The sequence below is a fragment of the Tachypleus tridentatus genome, chromosome 7 (assembly GCF_004210375.1).
Source record: "Tachypleus tridentatus isolate NWPU-2018 chromosome 7, ASM421037v1, whole genome shotgun sequence".
Classification (NCBI taxonomy): Eukaryota; Metazoa; Arthropoda; class Merostomata; order Xiphosura; family Limulidae; genus Tachypleus; species Tachypleus tridentatus.
Genome location: NC_134831.1, coordinates 63390137 through 63410477, shown reverse-complemented (window position 1 = coordinate 63410477; position 20341 = coordinate 63390137). Strand labels below are relative to the sequence as shown.

The window sequence follows — 20341 nt, the reverse complement described above, 5'->3', positions numbered from 1 at the left end:
TACTCAAACTTTACTGAATGTTTGCTTAGATTCAAAAATTTGCATTTCATGTTTATAGTTCAAGTAATATGTATGGATACATGTAAGTCTCAATCTCTGATAACTAATGATACCTATGAAATTATTCATGGTGTTAATTTTAGCTTTTGATTTGAGCAAGCTACTTACTTAGATCAAAACTAAAAACCAACCCAGTAAAAAGCATAACTATTTGCTTTCACAATCATGTTCGTATTTTTTTACATGTATGACTATGATGAATGTTTGTGTAAATTTAAAATGTACTTCTGATGTGTTTTAGTCTGAAATAATATAATGTATAAAATATAAAACAATATATATGTGTGTGTGTTCAGATATTAAGAGATGAAAAAATGCTTTTATGATAAAATATACATAATAGAAAGTATTGTATAGCAATGTTAACTTGCAAAGATGATTTTAATAGTTCAAGTGTAAAATTTACATCATAAATGTATTATGCATTGAAGATGTTTTTTTTTTTGTATTTTACTGCATATCTTACAAGGAAAAGAAATATAAAAGTAGGGTGAGTTTGCAATTCATGTAAATAGCATGACTTTTGGATTTCATGTTTTTCATAAACTAAATCTTACACTTACATGTTAACACATTTCTAGCAGTAAAGAAGCACATTACATGTCATTGTGTATTGATTAATTAGTGTTTCAGTTTAGAGATAGGTCATATAGTGTACTGCTCTAAATGTATATTGCTATATGACATTTGTAATTCTCATTAGTATTGGTATTTGTATGATGGCCATAAAATTCTTCCTTGATATACTTACATTAAACTCATTTGTAAATAACATGTTTTGGACAATAGAAGATATTATGGACATGATTTACTTTCTTAATTAATTTATCAAGTATGAAATGTTACAAGAATATAAATATTTTGAAGAAAATTAATTTATTCTTCAGTCACTTACTGTTATTTGAATATATTTTTTTAGTGAATGAGATCAGTCATAGTGCTTGATGCATTCACTACACACCCATATATATTAATGAAGAAATTCATTGAATGCTGCTAAAAATAAAGCTTAGAGCTTGAGACATTGTCAGGTTGGCAGTAAAAGTGTAATTGCTTAGTATCCAGTATTTTCAACCCAAATGACCTTATGAAACATATAGGGTAATTGATTATATCACAGATCCCAAGGTTTAGATGTGACAATCATGATTTAGTACTACTGACCAAAAAGAGGGCAGATCCTGTCACCTGTGGTTACTTTAAACTCATAAAAATATAATTGATTGTCACAGTTATAAATCTCAAAGCACTGAACATGCAGAGCTCTGCAACATATTACATCTTAAACTTTTTGACCTACAAATCACAAAGTCATATCCAGCCCCATTCCATGCCTAGGTATTTCCTGCTAGGTTCACCTACCCCTTTGTTGTTATTGTATTTTTGTTTCATTTTGTAGCCAACTGCTTTTTTTATGATTTAACGCTTTAAAATTCTAATATAAATGAAAATTATTACCTTTTGTATGTTTTAACTTTTTTTCATTCAAGTCTTTTTTGTTTGTGTTTTGTTCTTTGTATTTGCATTAATTCAATATTATTCTCTTACAGAGGGTTCAAGATCAGTATATTAATGATTGGTACAGAGCTATGTACAGATCTCTGCACAGGTTGGAAGAGCTAGAAGGTAAATTCAAAATTGTTTTTCTTTTTTTTTTGTTTCTCTTTCTGAGTTACAGTTGTTTTCTTCTTATTGCAAAATAGAGACATTGTTCACAAAAAATAGTAAACTGAACATTTTGTTCTAATAAAAGTGATAAACAGATATTTTTAAAATACTATAAAACATTAATGTTTTAACAAAGAAATAAAAAAAATATAGTCACAGTTGTGATTTTTACTAAGTTGTTGTACCTTTTTATCAGTACAGAATTATGAAAAGCAATTTCAAAGTACTTCTTTTATGACATTTTTATAATATGCCACCTAAATTTTATAGGAGTATATCTTTATATCGAAGAAATCGTTTTGTCTTGATAATAACACAGCTTATTAATGAAAATAGTTACTCTTAATAAAATTCTAATTCTTATGTTCCTGTTTATTAAAGGATCATAATTTCAATACATATGTATTTTATTTGTATTTTTCTGATCAGTTGCTTCATAAGTAAATATTGGTATATTAATTACATGTTTAATTTTCATTGTAAGCTATTTAATTTCATTTTCCTTTATTTTTGTTAATGTCACTGCATATTATGGATACGGAACCAAGAAAATGATAGATATTTAAAAGTTTTAATTAAAAATGTTTGTTAAAACTGGAATTGTTTAATATGACTGATTTAGTGCTTTCTAAAACAGTTCATAGATCATTGAGGTAGATGATATGATCAAAAAGTATTTTACGGTATTTGGTGCAAACACGTTTTTGATCACTTTTCTTTGCTCTCATGGGCATTTTAGTTTTTGACACTATCATTTATGATAACAGTTGATAGTTATTAGTATAGGGCTTAGATTTATATTATTGTTGTTCTATTGTTACTTTGTTTGTATGTGATTAGAACAGCAAAAGGTGCATGAATACCAAGCAACATTCAAACCACTTTACTGTGAATGTTATATTGATGATACTTTTATCAGTTATAAGAACATATGAAGAAGATGACATATTTGAAATAGCAAACATGTTAACATTAAATTCAATAAATACACAAATAAAAAAATCATGAACATGAATTAATATTTCTTTTGTAGATGCTTTAATTTATAATCTGCATTATAATATTGAAGTGAAAGTTTATTAAGGACAAATATTTGTTTTGGATTGTATGCTCATTTTGAAAGTTATAAATATTATTTAGTGAAAGTTGTATTTCATCAGGCTATAAAATTTGTGTTGTTACCCAACAGTAGTGAAAACATTTTGAATTTAGAATTGTTTCACAGTATGTTTTATATGGAAGTGTAGGAATATTTGAAAAATAAGTGTTTTAGTTTTTGTAATGTGCTGCTCTAAAGAAACTTGTGTTCTTTGATAGATTGTTTAGGCAGAGTATTCATGATGAAACTCTGTAGAATGGATGGCAACTGCCTGCTGTGGAGATACGTGTAGAGGACAACGTTTTGAAAGTCTTCTGCCTTTTGTCTTCAAGGCAGAAGACTTTTCGAAATGTCATCTTCCACACTTATGTCTCCACAACAGGCAGTTGCCGTCTATTCTACAAAGTTTTATCAAGAAACTTGTGGTTTTTTTTACTCTGGACAACATTCTGCACTTGCAGAAAAAAAACAAAGAAACAATTCCACTCCAGGTAAACTATTTTAAAGTGTTCTTAAAATCTAATTTGGCATATTATTTAATGTTCTGAGAGGTAAGCCTTTTTCTTTGTTGTTTATAAGTTTTCTAGTGATTTTGAATGGTCTAAGTCATCACAGCAATCTAAGATTTTACTTTATATTTTGACGCCATGGTATTTATCTGCATTGAGGATATTTTTGACTCATCTATTTTTTCATCTGTTCTGATTTTGAGTTTTAGTTGTACTATGGAAGCCAGTGTAAAGCATTCTAACCTGTTCTTTTATTGGTCACTGGAACAAGGGAAGACTGTTTAGTCCAAACAGATCTTGAGTAACTATTGTACATGCTTTTACATGTGAAATGAGAATGGTGACTTGGTAAAAATGCTATTTGAAAAAAAAATATTCATGAAACTAGACAATAGAATAAAAATACCATCATAGTGTGACTGGCTTGGTAAAAAGTAAATGGTGTTTGAGACAGTTACTTAGAAAGTTTCTACACCAGGAAAACCCATTGTAATGTGTGGTGAAAAGAAATGAAATATACTAATAGAGGATGTAATTGGTGTTGCATATGTTGCTTTGAAGGGCTACTTTTTTTAACATTTTTGTGTGTGTATGATCTTTGTTTTTCTAACCCATTTATTTTTAGTATAAATTTTTGACTAGGTCAAATGATTTTAGAACAAAATTTATTCAATTTATTTTGAAAAGTGCAAAATGAAGACAGTTTCTCTTACTTTGAAATGCTAAATTGTATTTGTTTAAAGGAGGATTAGTCCTCCTGGACCCCACTGGCTAGTACCTAGGTATTTATTACATCCCACACCTATTTTCTCTGATTTAATGTTTTTCCACCTGCATCACTGGTTTGTTTGTTTGTTTTGTCATGCAAAAGAATAAATGGGACCCACTACCAGTGTAAAACATAAAGACCAAAGAGATCTGAAGATACTTCATGCATATTTCAGTATATATTATCAATGCAATATTGCAATCATAGATACAGGTAGCAACCCTTGTATAATGTGTTCCAGTTAAGTATTAGTGAGAGTTTTGCATCTGCTAATATGAATGTTGTCTAAGATATACAGAAATCTACTGATATCTGTACTTCATTCTTCTTAAACTGTTTGTTTCTGTGTGTAATTACATAATTTTATCTATTCTTAGTTTTGTTGATTCACATATTTAAAAAACCACAACATCAAATTATATTACTTTACCTGCACCTGTATAAAACAGAAAACTACTGATAGTCTTTACATTTAATAACTTTTTTGTTTTACTTTAATTATTTTTACTTATCTTTAATTACTTTGTTTTTTTTGTTTTTGTTTTACTTTAATTATCTTGTTAAGTCCCTCAGTAGACCAGGTAACATGCATATTTTAACAATTTCCTGGTAACTAAGGTATTCGTTCTACTGTAGTTATCTTGTTAAGTCCCTCAGTAAACCAGGCAACATTTTGCATATTTTAACAATCTTCTGATAATTAAGGTATTTGTTCTACTTTAATTATCTTGTTAAGTTCCTCAGTAGACCAGGTAACATATTACATATTTTAACAATCTCCTGATGGCTAAGGTATTTGTTCTACTGTAATCATCTTGTTAAGTCCCTCAGTAAACCAGGTAACATCTTACATATTTTAACAAAATCCTGATAAACTATGTATTCATTCTACTGTATTTTTTAAATTCCCCAATAAGGGAGATATATATTATTTACTTTACGTTGGTAAGTCTTCTATTACAGTATGGTTAATACTCTTAACAAGTATGTGCTTCTATTAATTTTTTACCATTATATCTATTAAATGTATGTAAACTAAATAAATATATATTAGCCAGCTTCTTTATATGAAAGTTGATAGAACATAAACATGGAAAAGCTACAATCTATTTATTTTGTAAAGCTAATTAAAAGCTATTTTATTTTGATGCTGTTCTATGTAAAGGTTTTAGGCTGATTATTTTTTTTTTAAACTCAATGTTCTCTATTTTAACAGGTCTTAAGGAAATTCAAAAAATCTGAAGTTTTAGTTTCTTGTAATTTCTGAATAATAGAAATATGTATTTACATATACTTGTAACAAAGAAGTGGGATATTTCATTAAGCAGGTTTTGAAACTGTTGTATTTCAAATGTCTTAAATATTAGATGATTGAGAACCTTTGTTATTTACCTTTTAAATAACCAGTTATATCAAGCAGTAAATGCTTCATACCTGAAACCATAATCCATAACAAACTGATATAATAAGATCAATTATAGTGGATTTTTATGAGTTCTGTGTTGTTTGTGTAAAATAACATTTGTACAAATGCACCAGTAGTGAGATGTTTCATCACATTAAATAACTTAACTAGCTGAATATATTCATAAATGTATAAAGTAATTATTGCCATTAGATGTATACATTTTATATATCTGAAGATTCTTAAAGTAATTGCTGCCCTATATATTAGTAACTGTGAGTAATGTAAACCTAACTGCAATATACTAAAATTTTAATGTATCAGAATTTAGTTGGTAATGATAGATACAAAGTTGTTTTATATTTTCTTTCAAAACCATTTTAGGAAATATTTCCTTTTTACCTTTCAGGTGATTATACAACTGTGAAATACAGCAGAGGAAAAGGTTGTTTTCAAATGGTTTTCTGCATGTATCAGTAATGTGTGTGTGTGTATGCATTTATATGGTGTTGTGTGTGATTTTTTTTTATTGCTGCAGAATGTAATAAGAATTTACAAGTAGATTGTTTTCAGGTGTGACTCCTTCAGTCATTTTTCAACTGTTAAAATTATCTCTGTATTTTAAAACTTTTTTCTGCACTTAATGACATATAGTTTTGTGAAACTTCTAGTAGTCTAATATGATCAATTAATCTCTCTTTACTCAAACTCTAATTTGAAATAAATGTGACATGTGCTGTTTAGTATTATCACTAAGCATGACAGTGCTTGGTATATAGGGATGGGTCTGAAAAAAAGAAATGATAACCAAGTATTACCTATTGCTAATCACAGTTTTAAATCTATCTTATAACAATCTAAGTAATATTTATAAACACCTAACTTAAGTTTTCAAGAGACATTAAACCAGTTTAGCCAAAAAACATCTCTAAAGTAGAGAACTGGTGAGTAGGGTAGCAGCCAAATGTTCTACTAATTATTCTGATTCTGGCATCAGAAGTGCTAGCTTACCAGTGCTTGAAGGTATTGTGATAACTTACATAGAATGTTTCATTTCAACATATGGAGCTCAGAAACATTATAGCATTTCACTAACTTGAACACATGATGTCCATTAAGACAGCTCATCATGCCAAGCTGATACTGCTGCCTACTTGGCAACTGCTATTCATTAATATTGATTGTTTAAAAAAAAAGAAGAAGAGAAACAAGTAATAAAAAATTAGGAGAAAATAAGGATGATATACGAATGATATTGCCATAAAATACAGGAACAAGGCAGGGATGAAAAAATCGAGAAAAAAAATGTAAGCACCAATTGTGAAAAATAATTTTACATGACAATGTTCATAAAATTGTAATATATGAAAGTTTATTATGAATAATTTCATATTTCTCTTCATATACAACATTCACACTGAAGTGAATGATGTACATGTACACAATTGACACTACATTGTAATAATAAACAAAGGTTTAAATCTGAAAGAAAAAAAAACAATAAAACAGTGTGAACAGAAAGGTAGAAGAAGGTCTGAAGTAGAACCTAGTGGCACTCTTTTCATTGTTAATCTTGTGAATATTATGATTAATGGCATAGTATTGGAGCAAGATTAAGTTCTATTGTTCTGTTGGACTTGTACGGTGGAAGTTGTTTTGCTTGTATATTTGTAATTAGAAACGTTGTTCTCACTTTTAATTGCTTGCTTGTTTAAACAAAGACATACTGTACTTAATTAATCAACAAAATGCACATGAATGAAAAAACATTTTGTCTCCTTTCTGTGTGTGAATGCTTTTTGCTTTTTTTAGCTTCTATGTCAAGTTAAAAGAAAGATAATTAATTTACTCCATATTGTTATGTTGTACACTCCAAATTTATAGACTTATTGTGCTGTGTTTGTTTTTAATTTTAAAATATCTTATAAAACCCGTATAATTAATTGTTAAATATTCACTAAAAATATTTTAGATAAAGTTTCATGTGAATAGAAATTTAAACGTATATAGAAAATAAGTGAAATATTAGTTATCTTCCTGATTGTCATCATAAAATAGAATGCTTGTATTATAGTCAATTTAACATAGTGTATTCTTTTAAGAACGTTATTTTCACCATATTAGAATTTTCACATGATTGTCATACAATTTTCATAACAGTTCAGTAGGTTTAGCTATTTAACTACTTTTGTCAATTATATTGAAAAGAACATATTGTTATGCACTACCCTGTAAGGATGAACTCATCCAAGTAACATCTTATTACTGGCATCTCAAAGTATTTTTGTAGCTATACTTTTTGAATTTAGTACCATTTATATTTAAAAAAATATATATATATTCAAGTTAAAATAGTATTTTTCCTGTCAAATTGGAATAAATATACTGACCAAAAATACTCATATCTGTCACTTTAAGAGTATATATTAATGCATTGTACTTTGTTTTGACCATCTTACAAATGATAGTGTCATATCAGAGTACTGTTGTTTTTGTGTTCATGATGAAATTTTCTCATCTGAGAACAGTCGTGCCTTATTTTTCTGTTTGTGTTAGTTTAGAAAGCATATGACATCTAAAGGTATCCCTCTCAAAATGCTTTCACTTACTTCAGCGTATTGTTGTTATAAGATTTTAAGAAAATATACATACACAAGAATACCATTTTATCTGCCACCTTAAAAAAACATGCTTGGTTCTAAAATCCTAGAATGATATCCTTACCCCAAAACCCACTAGTTCTGTAATTTTAAAGAAGGTTTAGTCACTTAAGGTTATTGTTGTAAGTTTAATCTTCAAAAATATAAACACGTGGTTGCTGCTAAATTACTTAAAAAAGAAATTACTTGCTGTTTAAAAAAATTCCCCATTTAAAAGTACTCTTGTAGTAGTTATCATAAAATATTTACATAATAGATGAGATTTGTATATTAATTTAGGCTTGAAAACCCATAACACTACTTTTCTTTTCATTTAACATATTTATAAATTAAATACTTTATTTAATTTTTATTTTTGATATGGTATATTGTCTCTTCTCTCATAAATAACTATTCTCAAGCTTTTTACCTCCCTTGATAAGAAATGACTGATGTCAATGCATCTCTCATGTGAATCATCATGAAACAATCCTTCACTAATAAGAGTGTGGCACACTCTCATTACGTATGTGATTCCTTCTAGACATTTATGCTTAACTCTCACTTCTCATATGGTAGCACTTTTGTTCAGATGTTTTTTGTGCTATTTGCATTTGTAAATTTAATAGTTCTAACTATGAAGTAGTTTCTTTATTAATAATTTATGTGTATATTGCTAATACCTTTTACTTTAACTTCATTTTTCAGTCCTTATTAATTTTTTCTTGCATGTTTATATTTGTCCATCAGACATTTTTATTTGATTCATTCTGTCAGTTTTAGAATGGTTGCTTATCTCAATCATTAGGGTGGCACACATTCTCAATTCCTGTAGTTTTGTATGTTGGATCTTTTTTGGGCCCAAACACAAGATATTCATATCATTCTGTGTCGTGTTTCAGGTACTTTCAATCTTTTCATGGATGGTATTTCCTGTCCAGACAAAATCTACATGACAGAGTTGTCTCTCAATCCTCTTGTTTTCCAATGGCTTTGCCTTCAACGTTTTCACCTTCTGATGGGCCCTTACTGGATGGCACAGTTATGGTTTAAGTGATATCTCCAGCTCCAACTTACTTATTTGCCTACCTCTTTCTTGTTTCCTTCTGTTATTCATCAGCCTTGGCCACAGGTGTTTTGTTTTTGTCCAGCAGTTTTTGTCTTCTGTTTTCACATTTGGATTTTATCTGGTCCTTGATGAGGAGACCCAGCAAGGTTAGGTGGTTAAGGCACTCAACTCATAATCTGAGGGTCTAGGGTTCAAACCCCCGTCACACCAAACATGCTTGCCCTTTCAGTCATAGGGGCATTATGATGTTATGATCAATCACACTATTTATTGGTAAAAGAGTAGCCCAAGAGTTGATGGTGGGTGGTGATGACTAGCTGCCTTCTCTCTAATCTTACACTGCAAAATTAGGGGCAGCTAGCATAAATAGCCCTTGTGTAGCTTTGTGCAAAAATTCAAAAACCAAACCTTGATGAGGAGGATCAGGCTTATCCTGATGAATAGCTTTATTTCTGGCCTATTCCATTTGCCCTTCCTGCAAAGAAGTTTATTAGCCCAAACAGAACATTTTCTGCCATTAATGTTTGAGCCAAGAGTTTTCAGCTGATCAGCCCACTGTTTCTCATGTTACAAATTTTCTTACATGACTTTTGTCAGGGATCCTCTGTCTCTTCAATCTCCTCAGGTTACTGGGCAGCTTTATTCCACAGCTTTAATTTTTTCTGATAATGTAGTACATTCACCTGTACTACACTTTTCCTATTGATGAGTTTTTTTCTGGATTCATCATCCTTTTCTGGGCTGGGATATTAATATGGTCCTTCATTACCTCACTTTGCCTCTGTTTGCCCAACTTTTCACATGTTCCTATGGATAGTAACTCCTCCTTTTCACTGATTTCCTTCCTCTCCTCTATTTGTGATCTTTCTTTTTCCATCCTCACCATTTAAGTTCATTTTTTGATCCAATTGCCTCATTCCTTTTCATTATTTTCCTCCCATATTTTGTTTCAGGTTCTTCTCATGAAATTTGACACCTCGCCTTTTCTCTGGAATCTTATCTTTGTCATAAGTTGGAGGTAACTCTTTAATCAAGCATGTGAACTACTCTTAATAAATTTTTATTTCACTATTTGCTTAGGATCACCTTTTCTCCCTCTGTGGGGTATTATCTTCTGTCTGTAGCTATTCTTCAGACTTTGAGTAGGTGAGTTTTTTAAATTATTCTTTCTTTTCTTGTCAGTGGCCTTATTTCCCTTTTTAATTATTATCCCTCATAGTTTGAATTCTGCTCTGTGGTGGCTGACCAGTTATTCTTTAACTATTCTAATCTCTCCTCTTAAGCCATGCTATTTTGGATATTATAATTACATGGCTACACAATGCATATTGCTGAGATGAGGTGCTCCACAATATCAATGGTAGGTTTATTCTTGTGATAACATTGCTTCATCAATTTCCCCATTGTGGATGGTACCAACCCATGGTCTACATGGGTACAGCAGAAAGGGTTAGCTGCTTATCCATGTTATATCCTGTATTAAATAAATCGGTATGATCAGCCTTTACAAATAGGGTTTTATGGTCATTTATTGCACTGTCGCAGGTGTTGATGTTTCTCCAGACTCCCCACCATATTTTACCTACTGTTTTTTTCCAGTGTAGTTAAAAGAGTCCATACCTCTTTCCTGTTCCATGCAATTGAGATGGTGGACTATGGATGTATCTTTTTTAATGTGACAGTGAAATATAAACGGAAATATAGAAATGATTATAAAACTATTCAGCTGAGAGTATAGTGATGGTATTCTATTAGTGTAGATGATGTGATATTCTCCAATAAGGAACAAAGGAAGTGAGATACAAAAAAAATGCAGTTCACCATTTTAATGTTATTTCAAAGAAATTTCCGTTTGTGTAATCCTAAAATTAATATTCTGAGAACACACCAAAGACTGTTCTCTCATTTATAACATTCAAATAACTTTTGTTCATATACCAGTCGTTTCATTATTCTGTCTATTAGTAATAAATAATATTATACCTTCATAAAATTTAAAATATGACCTAAAGCTTTAATGCTATTGAAGAATTGCCTTTCTTTATGTCCCCTGCTGGTACTATGGATTTACAATGCTCAAATCAGGAGTTCGTTTCCCCTCAGAAGACTCAACAGATAGCCAATGTGACTTTGCTATAAAAAAACACATACACTTATTTTTCTTTACATTCTAGATGGAAAAAGATACTCTTCTAATGTTCTCAAGCTATTACGTTATTATTTGTATATTTATAACCATTTTGTAATGATAATACTGCCACATTACTTCCAAATGTTTTTAAACTGAACATTTTTAATGAATTATATTAGTTTCATCATGAAAGTCATACTTGTAAGCACGGATATATAAGATATATATATTGAATATAGTGCAAAATGTGAGTGGATCCTGGTAGCTTTAGAAACAAACACAAATCCAGAATACTTACCTAACTGACCCATAACACATATGAGACACACGTTTTCAGTTTGTATATTAATTTATATTTTTATTTGCTTTCATTAAGAAGAAAGAGAAATATTTTTACAAATGATTTCTATATATTTTTTCTACTATAGGGAGAGTTCCACGTGCTGGAGGTTATGTGTCTGAGCCTGATTATGATTTAGAAGGTGAGTATCTAAATTAGGGAGATTAGCTTATGCTGGTATACACTTGTTTCAATTTGAGTTTGAATCTAATTTTGAAAGTGAGTTCCTCAACACTGAAGGATACAGGTCTGTATTTGAATAAACACTTAAAGCATAGTTGAGTCCTTTGTTAATGAGATGTATCTCATCTGTGTTTAACTGTTGGTCAGATCTGTTAATTATGAGGTTAGGCAATGGTTTGTCGACAAACATTTAAAGTGTTTAAGACACTGGTTTCTATACACAAGTACTGTGATAATTAACTAATTGGTTACAATTTTCACATTGACTAATAACTGTATGTATAAATAATCTTTAATAATTATCATTTAAAAATTGTGATACACCATTTTCAGACATAAATTCTCAAGTTACTGTTTACAGCAACAAGGCTAATCAGCCTTCCTCCATTCCATCACTGTTATCTAGCATCTCTCAAAGGTTGCAGGGGATCACATTCAACTGAGTCTGTTTGTGATCTTATTCATTGTGAGGAGGTGACGTATATTTGGTCCAGGGATTTATTTACTAAGTCGACTTCTCATGAAACCAATTTGGATCAGCAATCTTCTGCTCCATTTCTTGAGTTAGTTCATTGGTTTTGTGAGGTTTGGGGGCTTTCTCCAGTTGCCAATGAATCTACCTCTTTCTTGATGGCTGAAAGGTCTGGCTACTTTGTTTTCTCCTTCCCCTGATATTATTGTTCATGAATTAACTGCTGTATTATGCAATAGAAAATATATATATTGTCCTCCTTATTTGATTGGATGGCATGCTTTGGTTTAACTCTGTATGTTTCAATTTCAAAGACTAGATTCTCTTTTGGTTATACGAGGTTCCAGACTGGATCCTGTGATCACAATTTCTTGGATTCGTTTTGCCATCACTCCTGTTCTGAGATATTGCCTCCTCTCAAATAATTTTTTTGTTGTTTAAAGCCTATCAGACAACTTGAGGACGAATTGGACCTTTTGCTGTCTTTTACCTTGCTAAGATTACCAGCTTATTTTCTTTCATTGATTTCCTAGCTTGCATAGTATTGGAATTTATTGGGTAGAGAAGATGCTTTGTTAGAGGGAGTTTTTCTACCTGCTTTAGTCCTCTATGAATTTCGTAAAGCTCCTTTTCTTCGTCCCTTGGTATTTGTGAGTGTTTCAAAGGTATTGGAATAACAAATTGTCTCTTTTTGATTTTACTTGTTGTTGTTAGCTTCTAAACTTTCTTTGGCTCCTGTTGGAAGTTATGGTGCAACTGTTCATCATGTATCCCCTCCAGCTTCTGTTCCTTGCTCTATTGGCACTAAGAATAAATTCCATCCTTATATTCAAAGCACCTTCATTCAAGAAGACCATCGCTAATGATGTTGGTGACAACTCCATGTGTATGGAGTCTGGGGGAGTGAGGTTACAAAAATTGAAGGACACCTGAAATTTCTGCATCACAAATTCATGGGTACTTTAGGTTCTGGTGTGTGGGGTAGTCATTCCGTTATTTTCTCTACCACCATTATCTTTCAAACCTGTGTTTTTTCCATCCAAAACAAATCCATTAAGTGTGTATCTTTGCTCTAAGATTATCAGAAAGCTATTCATCAGGGCAGTGATAGAGAGAGTTGATTCCTTTCTTCTGGGATTTTATTCTTGTTTATATATTGTGCTTAAGAAAATGTGAGATTGGTGGCTGATAGGCAATCTTTCTTGTATCAACCAATTCTTCAATCCTTCCAGGAGTGACTTTTCTACCTACATTGGCATTCATCAATAGTTCTGTATATGACCAAGTTTGGTGTTGCTGATGCATAAATCCATATTCTCATAACAAAATCATCCTGCTACTTTGTATGTTTTATGTTCAGAGGTCAGGTTTTTCGTTTAAAGGCTCTACCTTTTGGCCTAGCTTATGTACCATATGTCTTCTACAGAGTTGTATGAGAGTTTCTTGTGACCTTCATACTTTGATTATGTACACATTTCATGACTGGTTACTTTTTCATCATTTCTTCAGTGTGCAGAACAACATACACAGATTTTCCTTTTAGAAGCCATGAAGTCTGGCTTTTTATCAGAACTGAGTGATACATTCTCTTGCTGACTTAATATATTATGCATCTAGTTGTCTTTTTCAACATGTTTTAAGCCACACTCAGCCAACTGCCATCTGGTCTCAGGCTATAAAATGAACTGAAAAGCTCTTACTCACATGGATGGTGTTATCTCCTTTGGGGATTTGGGCAACCCTCAAATCTCAGATTTTTTTGGGACGAACACATGCAGTCCCTTCAATAATCACTGTGTGACCAATCAATTATTATTTCTGATCCACTAGATCATCCAGTCTCCTTAATCAGGAGCATCATCTTAGTTCTCTAGTGGTGACTGCATTGGATCAACAGTTCCATCCATGTTTCTATACCTTCCCCTTGTCCTGAGTGCCATCTCATCACAGATGCCTCAGTTCAGTGATGAGGTGTATTTACTGAAAACCAGGAATTCTAAGGCCTATAGATGGAAGACGAATCTTCCTTCCACATCAATAATTTAGAACTTCTTTCTGTTTAACAAGCAAATGTTCAAGGTCTAAATGTATTGCAGGGGAAAAGAGTCATGATTAATTTCATCAATTCCATAGTGATCTCCTACATTTCCTGTTATGATGGAATGCATTATTGGGAACTTTGTTTTCAAACTTTAGATATTCTGTACTGGACTCACTCTCGTTGTATCAGAAACCAGGCTTGCTGTGTTCCAGGAGTGATTAATTTAATAGTAGATCACCTGTCTCGGCCCAATCAAAATTTTCTAACTGAATAGATACTTCATCAGGAAGTTTTCTGGTAGATTTGGTTTCAGTTTGGAACTCTGAGGATTGATGCATTTCACCCTCATTGAAACTCTCAACTATAAGTGATTTTGGTCCAAGGTACCTCATCTGCAAGCTTTGGTGATTAGTACATTCAGTCAAGATTGGATAGTATGGCACTTCTATGCCTTTCTACCAATTTCTCTGTTACCCAAACTTCTGACTATGATTCGATTCTTTACTGGAGAGCTGTTGGTAGTTCCAGACTGGCAAGCCCAATCATGGTTTTCTCTTTTACAGCATCTTCAAGAGGGTTTACCTCTGCCTCTTTGGCTATATCTGTTGAAGCAACCTGAATCCAAGATTCTACACCAAAACTTTCCTGAGATCAAACTTCATGTATTGAAGTTATATGATCCTTTGCATAGCATTGGGGTTTACCTTCTAAAGTTGCCTTGTATATGTCTCAGTCCATTCATAGACCCACAATGGCCATTTATTAATAGATGTGACACACTTATAAGTATGTCATTGTATAAATGTGAAAACACATTGGAAAGTTTGAATTTCCAGTGCTACTTAGCCTTTCCCAATCATTTTGTGTCCTTCATCCAAAATGGCATTTTCAATTACTCAACTGGGATATTGGAGTGGTATTGCATTCTTTGTCTCAACATCCATTTGGGCCTTTAGCCTCATGTACCATGTATCATCTTTCCCTTAAAGAGTATACTTTGTTGCTGCAATCATGTGGGTTCCATAGGTCAGAGTTGTTTGCACTACATGTGCAAAGTACTCTTATCACTCCACTTCTGTCCTGATAGATCCATTATTCCTAAGACTCTGGCAGTCAAGGAAGTGGGTTAATCCATCTCACCAGTTCTTTTGCCAGCTATTTCTTACCTCTGTGACCAATCAAATACAGATCAGTTGTTATGTTATGTTAGACCCCTGAGACATTAGGTGGCTTTCACAAACTCTTTTAGAGGTAATGGAACTCGACTCTTAATTTATTGAGATCTTTCTGTTTCTGAGATTTATCAACAATTACTTTTACAAGAGGGTTTTGCAATTTCACCCATATTACTTTTTCTGGACTTTCGTTACAGGTGAGGAAATTTCTGAGAGTCACATCTAATCAGATTCATCACATTTCTGTGTCTTTAGCTACCTACTTAAACTACTTGCTAGAGGATTTTCTACAGGCTTGTATGTGTCCTTCTCCAATACTTTTCTCCCACATTGAGGTTATTGAAAAGGATGCAGTCTAAATCTGACTGTATAGTTAGAGAGTCAGTATATTTGTAGAGAGAGTTTTATTCACATTAAAAGCTACATGTTTAAGTCTGATTTAGATGAAAAAATATCTTTAAAGAGAGAGAGAGAGTTTCTTACACTGGAAAATGTGTTTAACCTAATATAGAAGGTGTCTTAAATTTTGGGAGTTTTATTTAGATGGTAATTTTGCATGAGGCTTGGTGTGACTATCATTAGGGAGATGCAAGGTGAATCTAGAGAAAACGTATAATCCACAGTAGCCTTGTCAAAAAAGCATAAAACTAACAGAAAGAAATAGGGTTCTTAGCTATTGACTTTTACATCTATGTTACAATTACATTAATAACTATAACCTTGTAATTTGAATACAAGTATATTTGCTGTGTAGGTTTAATGTAACCTTTTATTCTTTTTTTTGTAGATTATTTTACACATGGCACCAAATATGCAACTTACACACATCGCTCTAAACCAGAGAGAAGTCGAGGGCCAAAAAAGGAAGGAATTATTCATGAGAAGCAATAGTAAGTTTAAAATATTATACATAATGAAAGCATTGAAGTTAAAAATACCTTTTCTTTCAAATAATAGAAGAAACATGACATAATTTATGAATTTTGATTGTTTGTTTTTGAATTTTGCACAAAGCTACATAAGGACTACCTGCACTAGCCATTCCTAATTTAGCAGTTCAAGACTAGAGGGAACGCAGCTAGTCATCACCATCCACTGCCAACGTTTGGGCTACTTTTTTACCAATGAATAGTGGGATTGACAATCACATTATAATGCCACCACAGCTGAAAAGGCGAGAATATTTGGTGTGTCAGGGATTTGAACCCCTGATCCTCAGATTACAAGATAAATGCCCTAACCACCTGGCTGTGCTGGGCCTATTAATTCTGAGTGGTTAGGAACATAAATTAATATAGTGGCATTCTTTTCATCCTACTATTTGATTTCATTATAGTATTGAAACCAATTATGACTAGGTTTTATGTATTAATATGCAAGTCTGCAGTATCTAATGATAATGTATTAATACATGTATGTAATAAAAAATATAAATATTTTAGCACAGAATACTTATGACATTTAAACTGTTTTTTTTTCAACGAAGCAGTCACTTTAGGAAGACCTGACAATGTGGAAACTAATGAAATCAAAGACTAAAGCTTATAAAATCAATCAAGGAATTTTGTAGACATTTATAGCTGCTGTTGTTTTTAGCTTTGATGTGATTATCTCATTTTTGTGCTTCTTATATATTATTTATTACTTTTTATGAGCTAAAAATTAGATTTTTCAGGAGCATTATTTTTAGTGTTATCTTTTTATCACCTAGGAGACTCAGATTTTGCCTCAAAAGCTAATGGATTAAATTATCTGATTCATTAGCTGAGTGATCCTCAATTTTTTTTGTTTATCTTTTATCAAAGTTTATACAAAATCTGGCCTTGTAGTTAGTATGCCAAACTGTGAATCAGAGTGTTTGTAGTTAGCTTCTCATTGTTGTAAAATCAGACATATCACTTTGTGGTATAGATGTATTTTAAGAGTAATGGTCAAATTCTACTATTATGGTAGAGTACCAAAGCATTGGAAATGGTAGTTATTGACAAGCCAACTTCCACTTGATCTGTCAGATCCAAATTAGGGACATCTAGCACAGATAACCCTTGTGTCATTTTCTGCATCTGTGATGTATTTTACCAATTAAATATTATTTTGTAAAAGTGAATTTCTGTATATAAAACTCATTCCATACTAAACAGCATTTTAAAATGTGTTTTATTGAGTTCTTAGTAAAGCTTAATACGTGTGTGAAATTTTCATATAATGAAGTGACTATTATTATTTTCATTTTACTTGAAGAATTTGATTAATTTACTAGCACATTGTAACATACTTTGATTTTGAAAAAAAAGTTTAATAACCAATTTGTAAAGGTTTATTTTTTGTGTGTTTGTATTGTTAATAAAAGCACAATTATTATAGTAATGATTTGAGTTTTATTCACTCAATATTAAACTCATTTTATGATATTTCTATTTTCATAATTTTCACTTTATCAGGTAATAAATTTTCTTCGTGTTTCAAGATATGTACACTTACATTGTACAAGAAATTTAACTGTTCTAGTTATCTATGTCCTCATACCTTATTTTGTATATATTTGTTGGTGTTTGTATTAGCTAATTCTGTTAATTTTCATCATGATAACATTTTAACTATGTCAAAGTTTGTCTTTATTTCTTTATTACCATTCAAGACTTTTTTAGCTTGTACTGTTGAAATTTTAAGAACAGAACACTTTGATTTCCACTCAGTTTTGAATCACCTCTTACTTCACCTGTGTCAAGATCATGCCAAGAAGTGTACAAAAATCAGCCACATAGCATAGAAGATTACGAACCTGGACATTCTTCCATTGCACAGAGAGAAGCTATATTGGTAAGTGATCAAATAAGGCCAAGTATTTATTATCATTTTGCTCAAAAACTGTTTCTTCATCATTGGAAGAGAGGTTTTGTTGGATAAATGTTTACATGAAAGTAAGTTTCAATATTTTTTATTGTAAATGATAAAAACGTGGTTCATTATGATTTCACAGCAATATGAATTTGTAACTTAATAGTTATTAGTTTTAAATGGAAAGAAAATAATTTTTTCAGACATTTTATTACACTTAACATTAAGATGAACTCACAAGGGTTGGTAAGTTCTAAATATTTCATTTAAAAATTGTAGTTGTGATTCACATTTAGAAATTTGCTGTTTGATTAATTTTTTATTTTTAAACGGTAATTTACCTCTCAATCTGTTATAACCATTTAAATTTTTTAGTTTGCATTAAGAAGACTGTGTTGCTTTATTTCTTAAGCCATATCCATAGGAACAGTAATGCCTTTTTTTATAATTTTAAAATAAAGGATTCGAGTTTTTCACCAATTTCACAGAAACTGAAAACATATGATACACATTTTTTTAAATGTAAAATCAAGTTTTTACAAATAACAGCAACAAATGTCTAATTCAGCTATATTAAAAACTGCAGTTTTGTACAATTTTATCTTATTTTAAGCTGTTGTTTTGAGTCAGTATTTATTTAATTTTAGCATTTTTGTAATGTTTCAAAAGTCCATAATTTTTGTAGCATTTTTTGTATTTTACTGTGAAATTTTGAGTTATTCTTAAGTTAACCAAGCTCATTCATGTACATATAGTTGTTTGATAACATATTGTTTCATCAGTGGTTTGATTGTTACATGTATGTGTATGTTAGGAAAATGAATATAATTTATTTTAAACTGAACTTCCAGTATCTGCTTCTGTTTTTGTCATGCATTAATGGTTTTATTTCCACTTCCAAATACTACTGTTAATCAAGATTTGATCCCCTCTCAAAAAAAAAAGCTGCATCAGCAACTTTCTTTGCAACAAAGAAATTCTTGTTCTTTCATAATAAGTTTTATTTGGAGAATATATTGTTGATACTTATTGTGCAATAGTCATGAATAATTCAGAAAACAGCAACAAAAAGAATCTTTGGAATTACATTTAGTTCACAGCAAAGAAGATAGGCTATTGTTCAAAGCTCTCGTCACTGACACTTGGTTAAATATAGTAACAATCAATAAGCTGTTCCCTGGTAGGATAGTGATCAGTCTTTAGATTTCCAATGTTACATTCAAGGGTTTGATTCCCTTCAGTATAGCAGATAGCATGATGTGGCTTTGGTCTCAAACAAACAAAAATATATAACTCAGTGCTTTTATGAAGGTGTGTAATCTACGAAACACACACATAAGTAATATAATGATAATTTTTGTTAAACCATTTTTTATAAAGCACTTTCCAGTTGGTTGAGCCCCTCCTGTTGCAGGAGAAATTTGTGTATGGTAACTTATGTCTTTTAGGTGGTTGGTTGCAGGTTCTTGTTTATTTTGTTTATATTAATAGGACTAACCTTAAAATTAGTAAAAAAAAAGTCTTTGAGTTATGCAATGTTTTTGAAATTTATGATGCACTTTTGTAATTGCAAAATCTTTATGGGGTGAAATTCTAAGAAAAAAAAAGGAGTAGAGATACTTAGCTGGATAAGGTGGATTTGTTTTTGAAAAATAAAAAAATATATAAATCTAAACATAACAAATGACAAAGAAGTTCAAAGTCCTGGTACTAGTACCACCTTAAAAATAAGTTTCAGTACTCAGTATCAGTGAGTTCTAAGAGAATTTCACCCTTGAATTATATTCAGTGAGGTTAATATTCTGCTTCCTGTTAATGATACATATATAAATACTTTTTCCTGTTGTTTTGTTGTTATTTTTAATATAGAATATAATTCTATAGAATATAAAAAATAATTCTCTTTTTGGGTAGCAGTGTAGTGACTTGAATTACAGTAATTT

General features: G+C 31.1%; 1 protein-coding gene across 35 annotated transcripts in view; it reads left to right on the top strand.

Moving 5' to 3' along the window:
• LOC143255824 (uncharacterized) overlaps positions 1-20341 on the top strand; it is a 201908-nt gene that overhangs the window by 133528 nt on the left and 48039 nt on the right. For 14 of the 35 annotated variants that reach the window (XR_013030874.1, XR_013030872.1, XR_013030873.1 and 11 more), the window contains 6 exons: positions 530-550; positions 1611-1686; positions 5920-5955; positions 11778-11831; positions 16348-16450; positions 18257-18380. Coding sequence is in view for 3 of the 35 variants with exons in the window: in XM_076512122.1 (XP_076368237.1) it covers positions 530-550; positions 1611-1686; positions 5920-5955; positions 11778-11831; positions 16348-16450; positions 18257-18380 (414 nt within the window). In the remaining 32 variants the exon portion in view is untranslated. The remainder of the gene's footprint in view (positions 1-529; positions 551-1610; positions 1687-5919; positions 5956-11777; positions 11832-16347; positions 16451-18256; positions 18381-20341) is intronic. The other 21 variants (XR_013030877.1, XR_013030878.1, XR_013030875.1 and 18 more) reach the window with 3 other exon arrangements.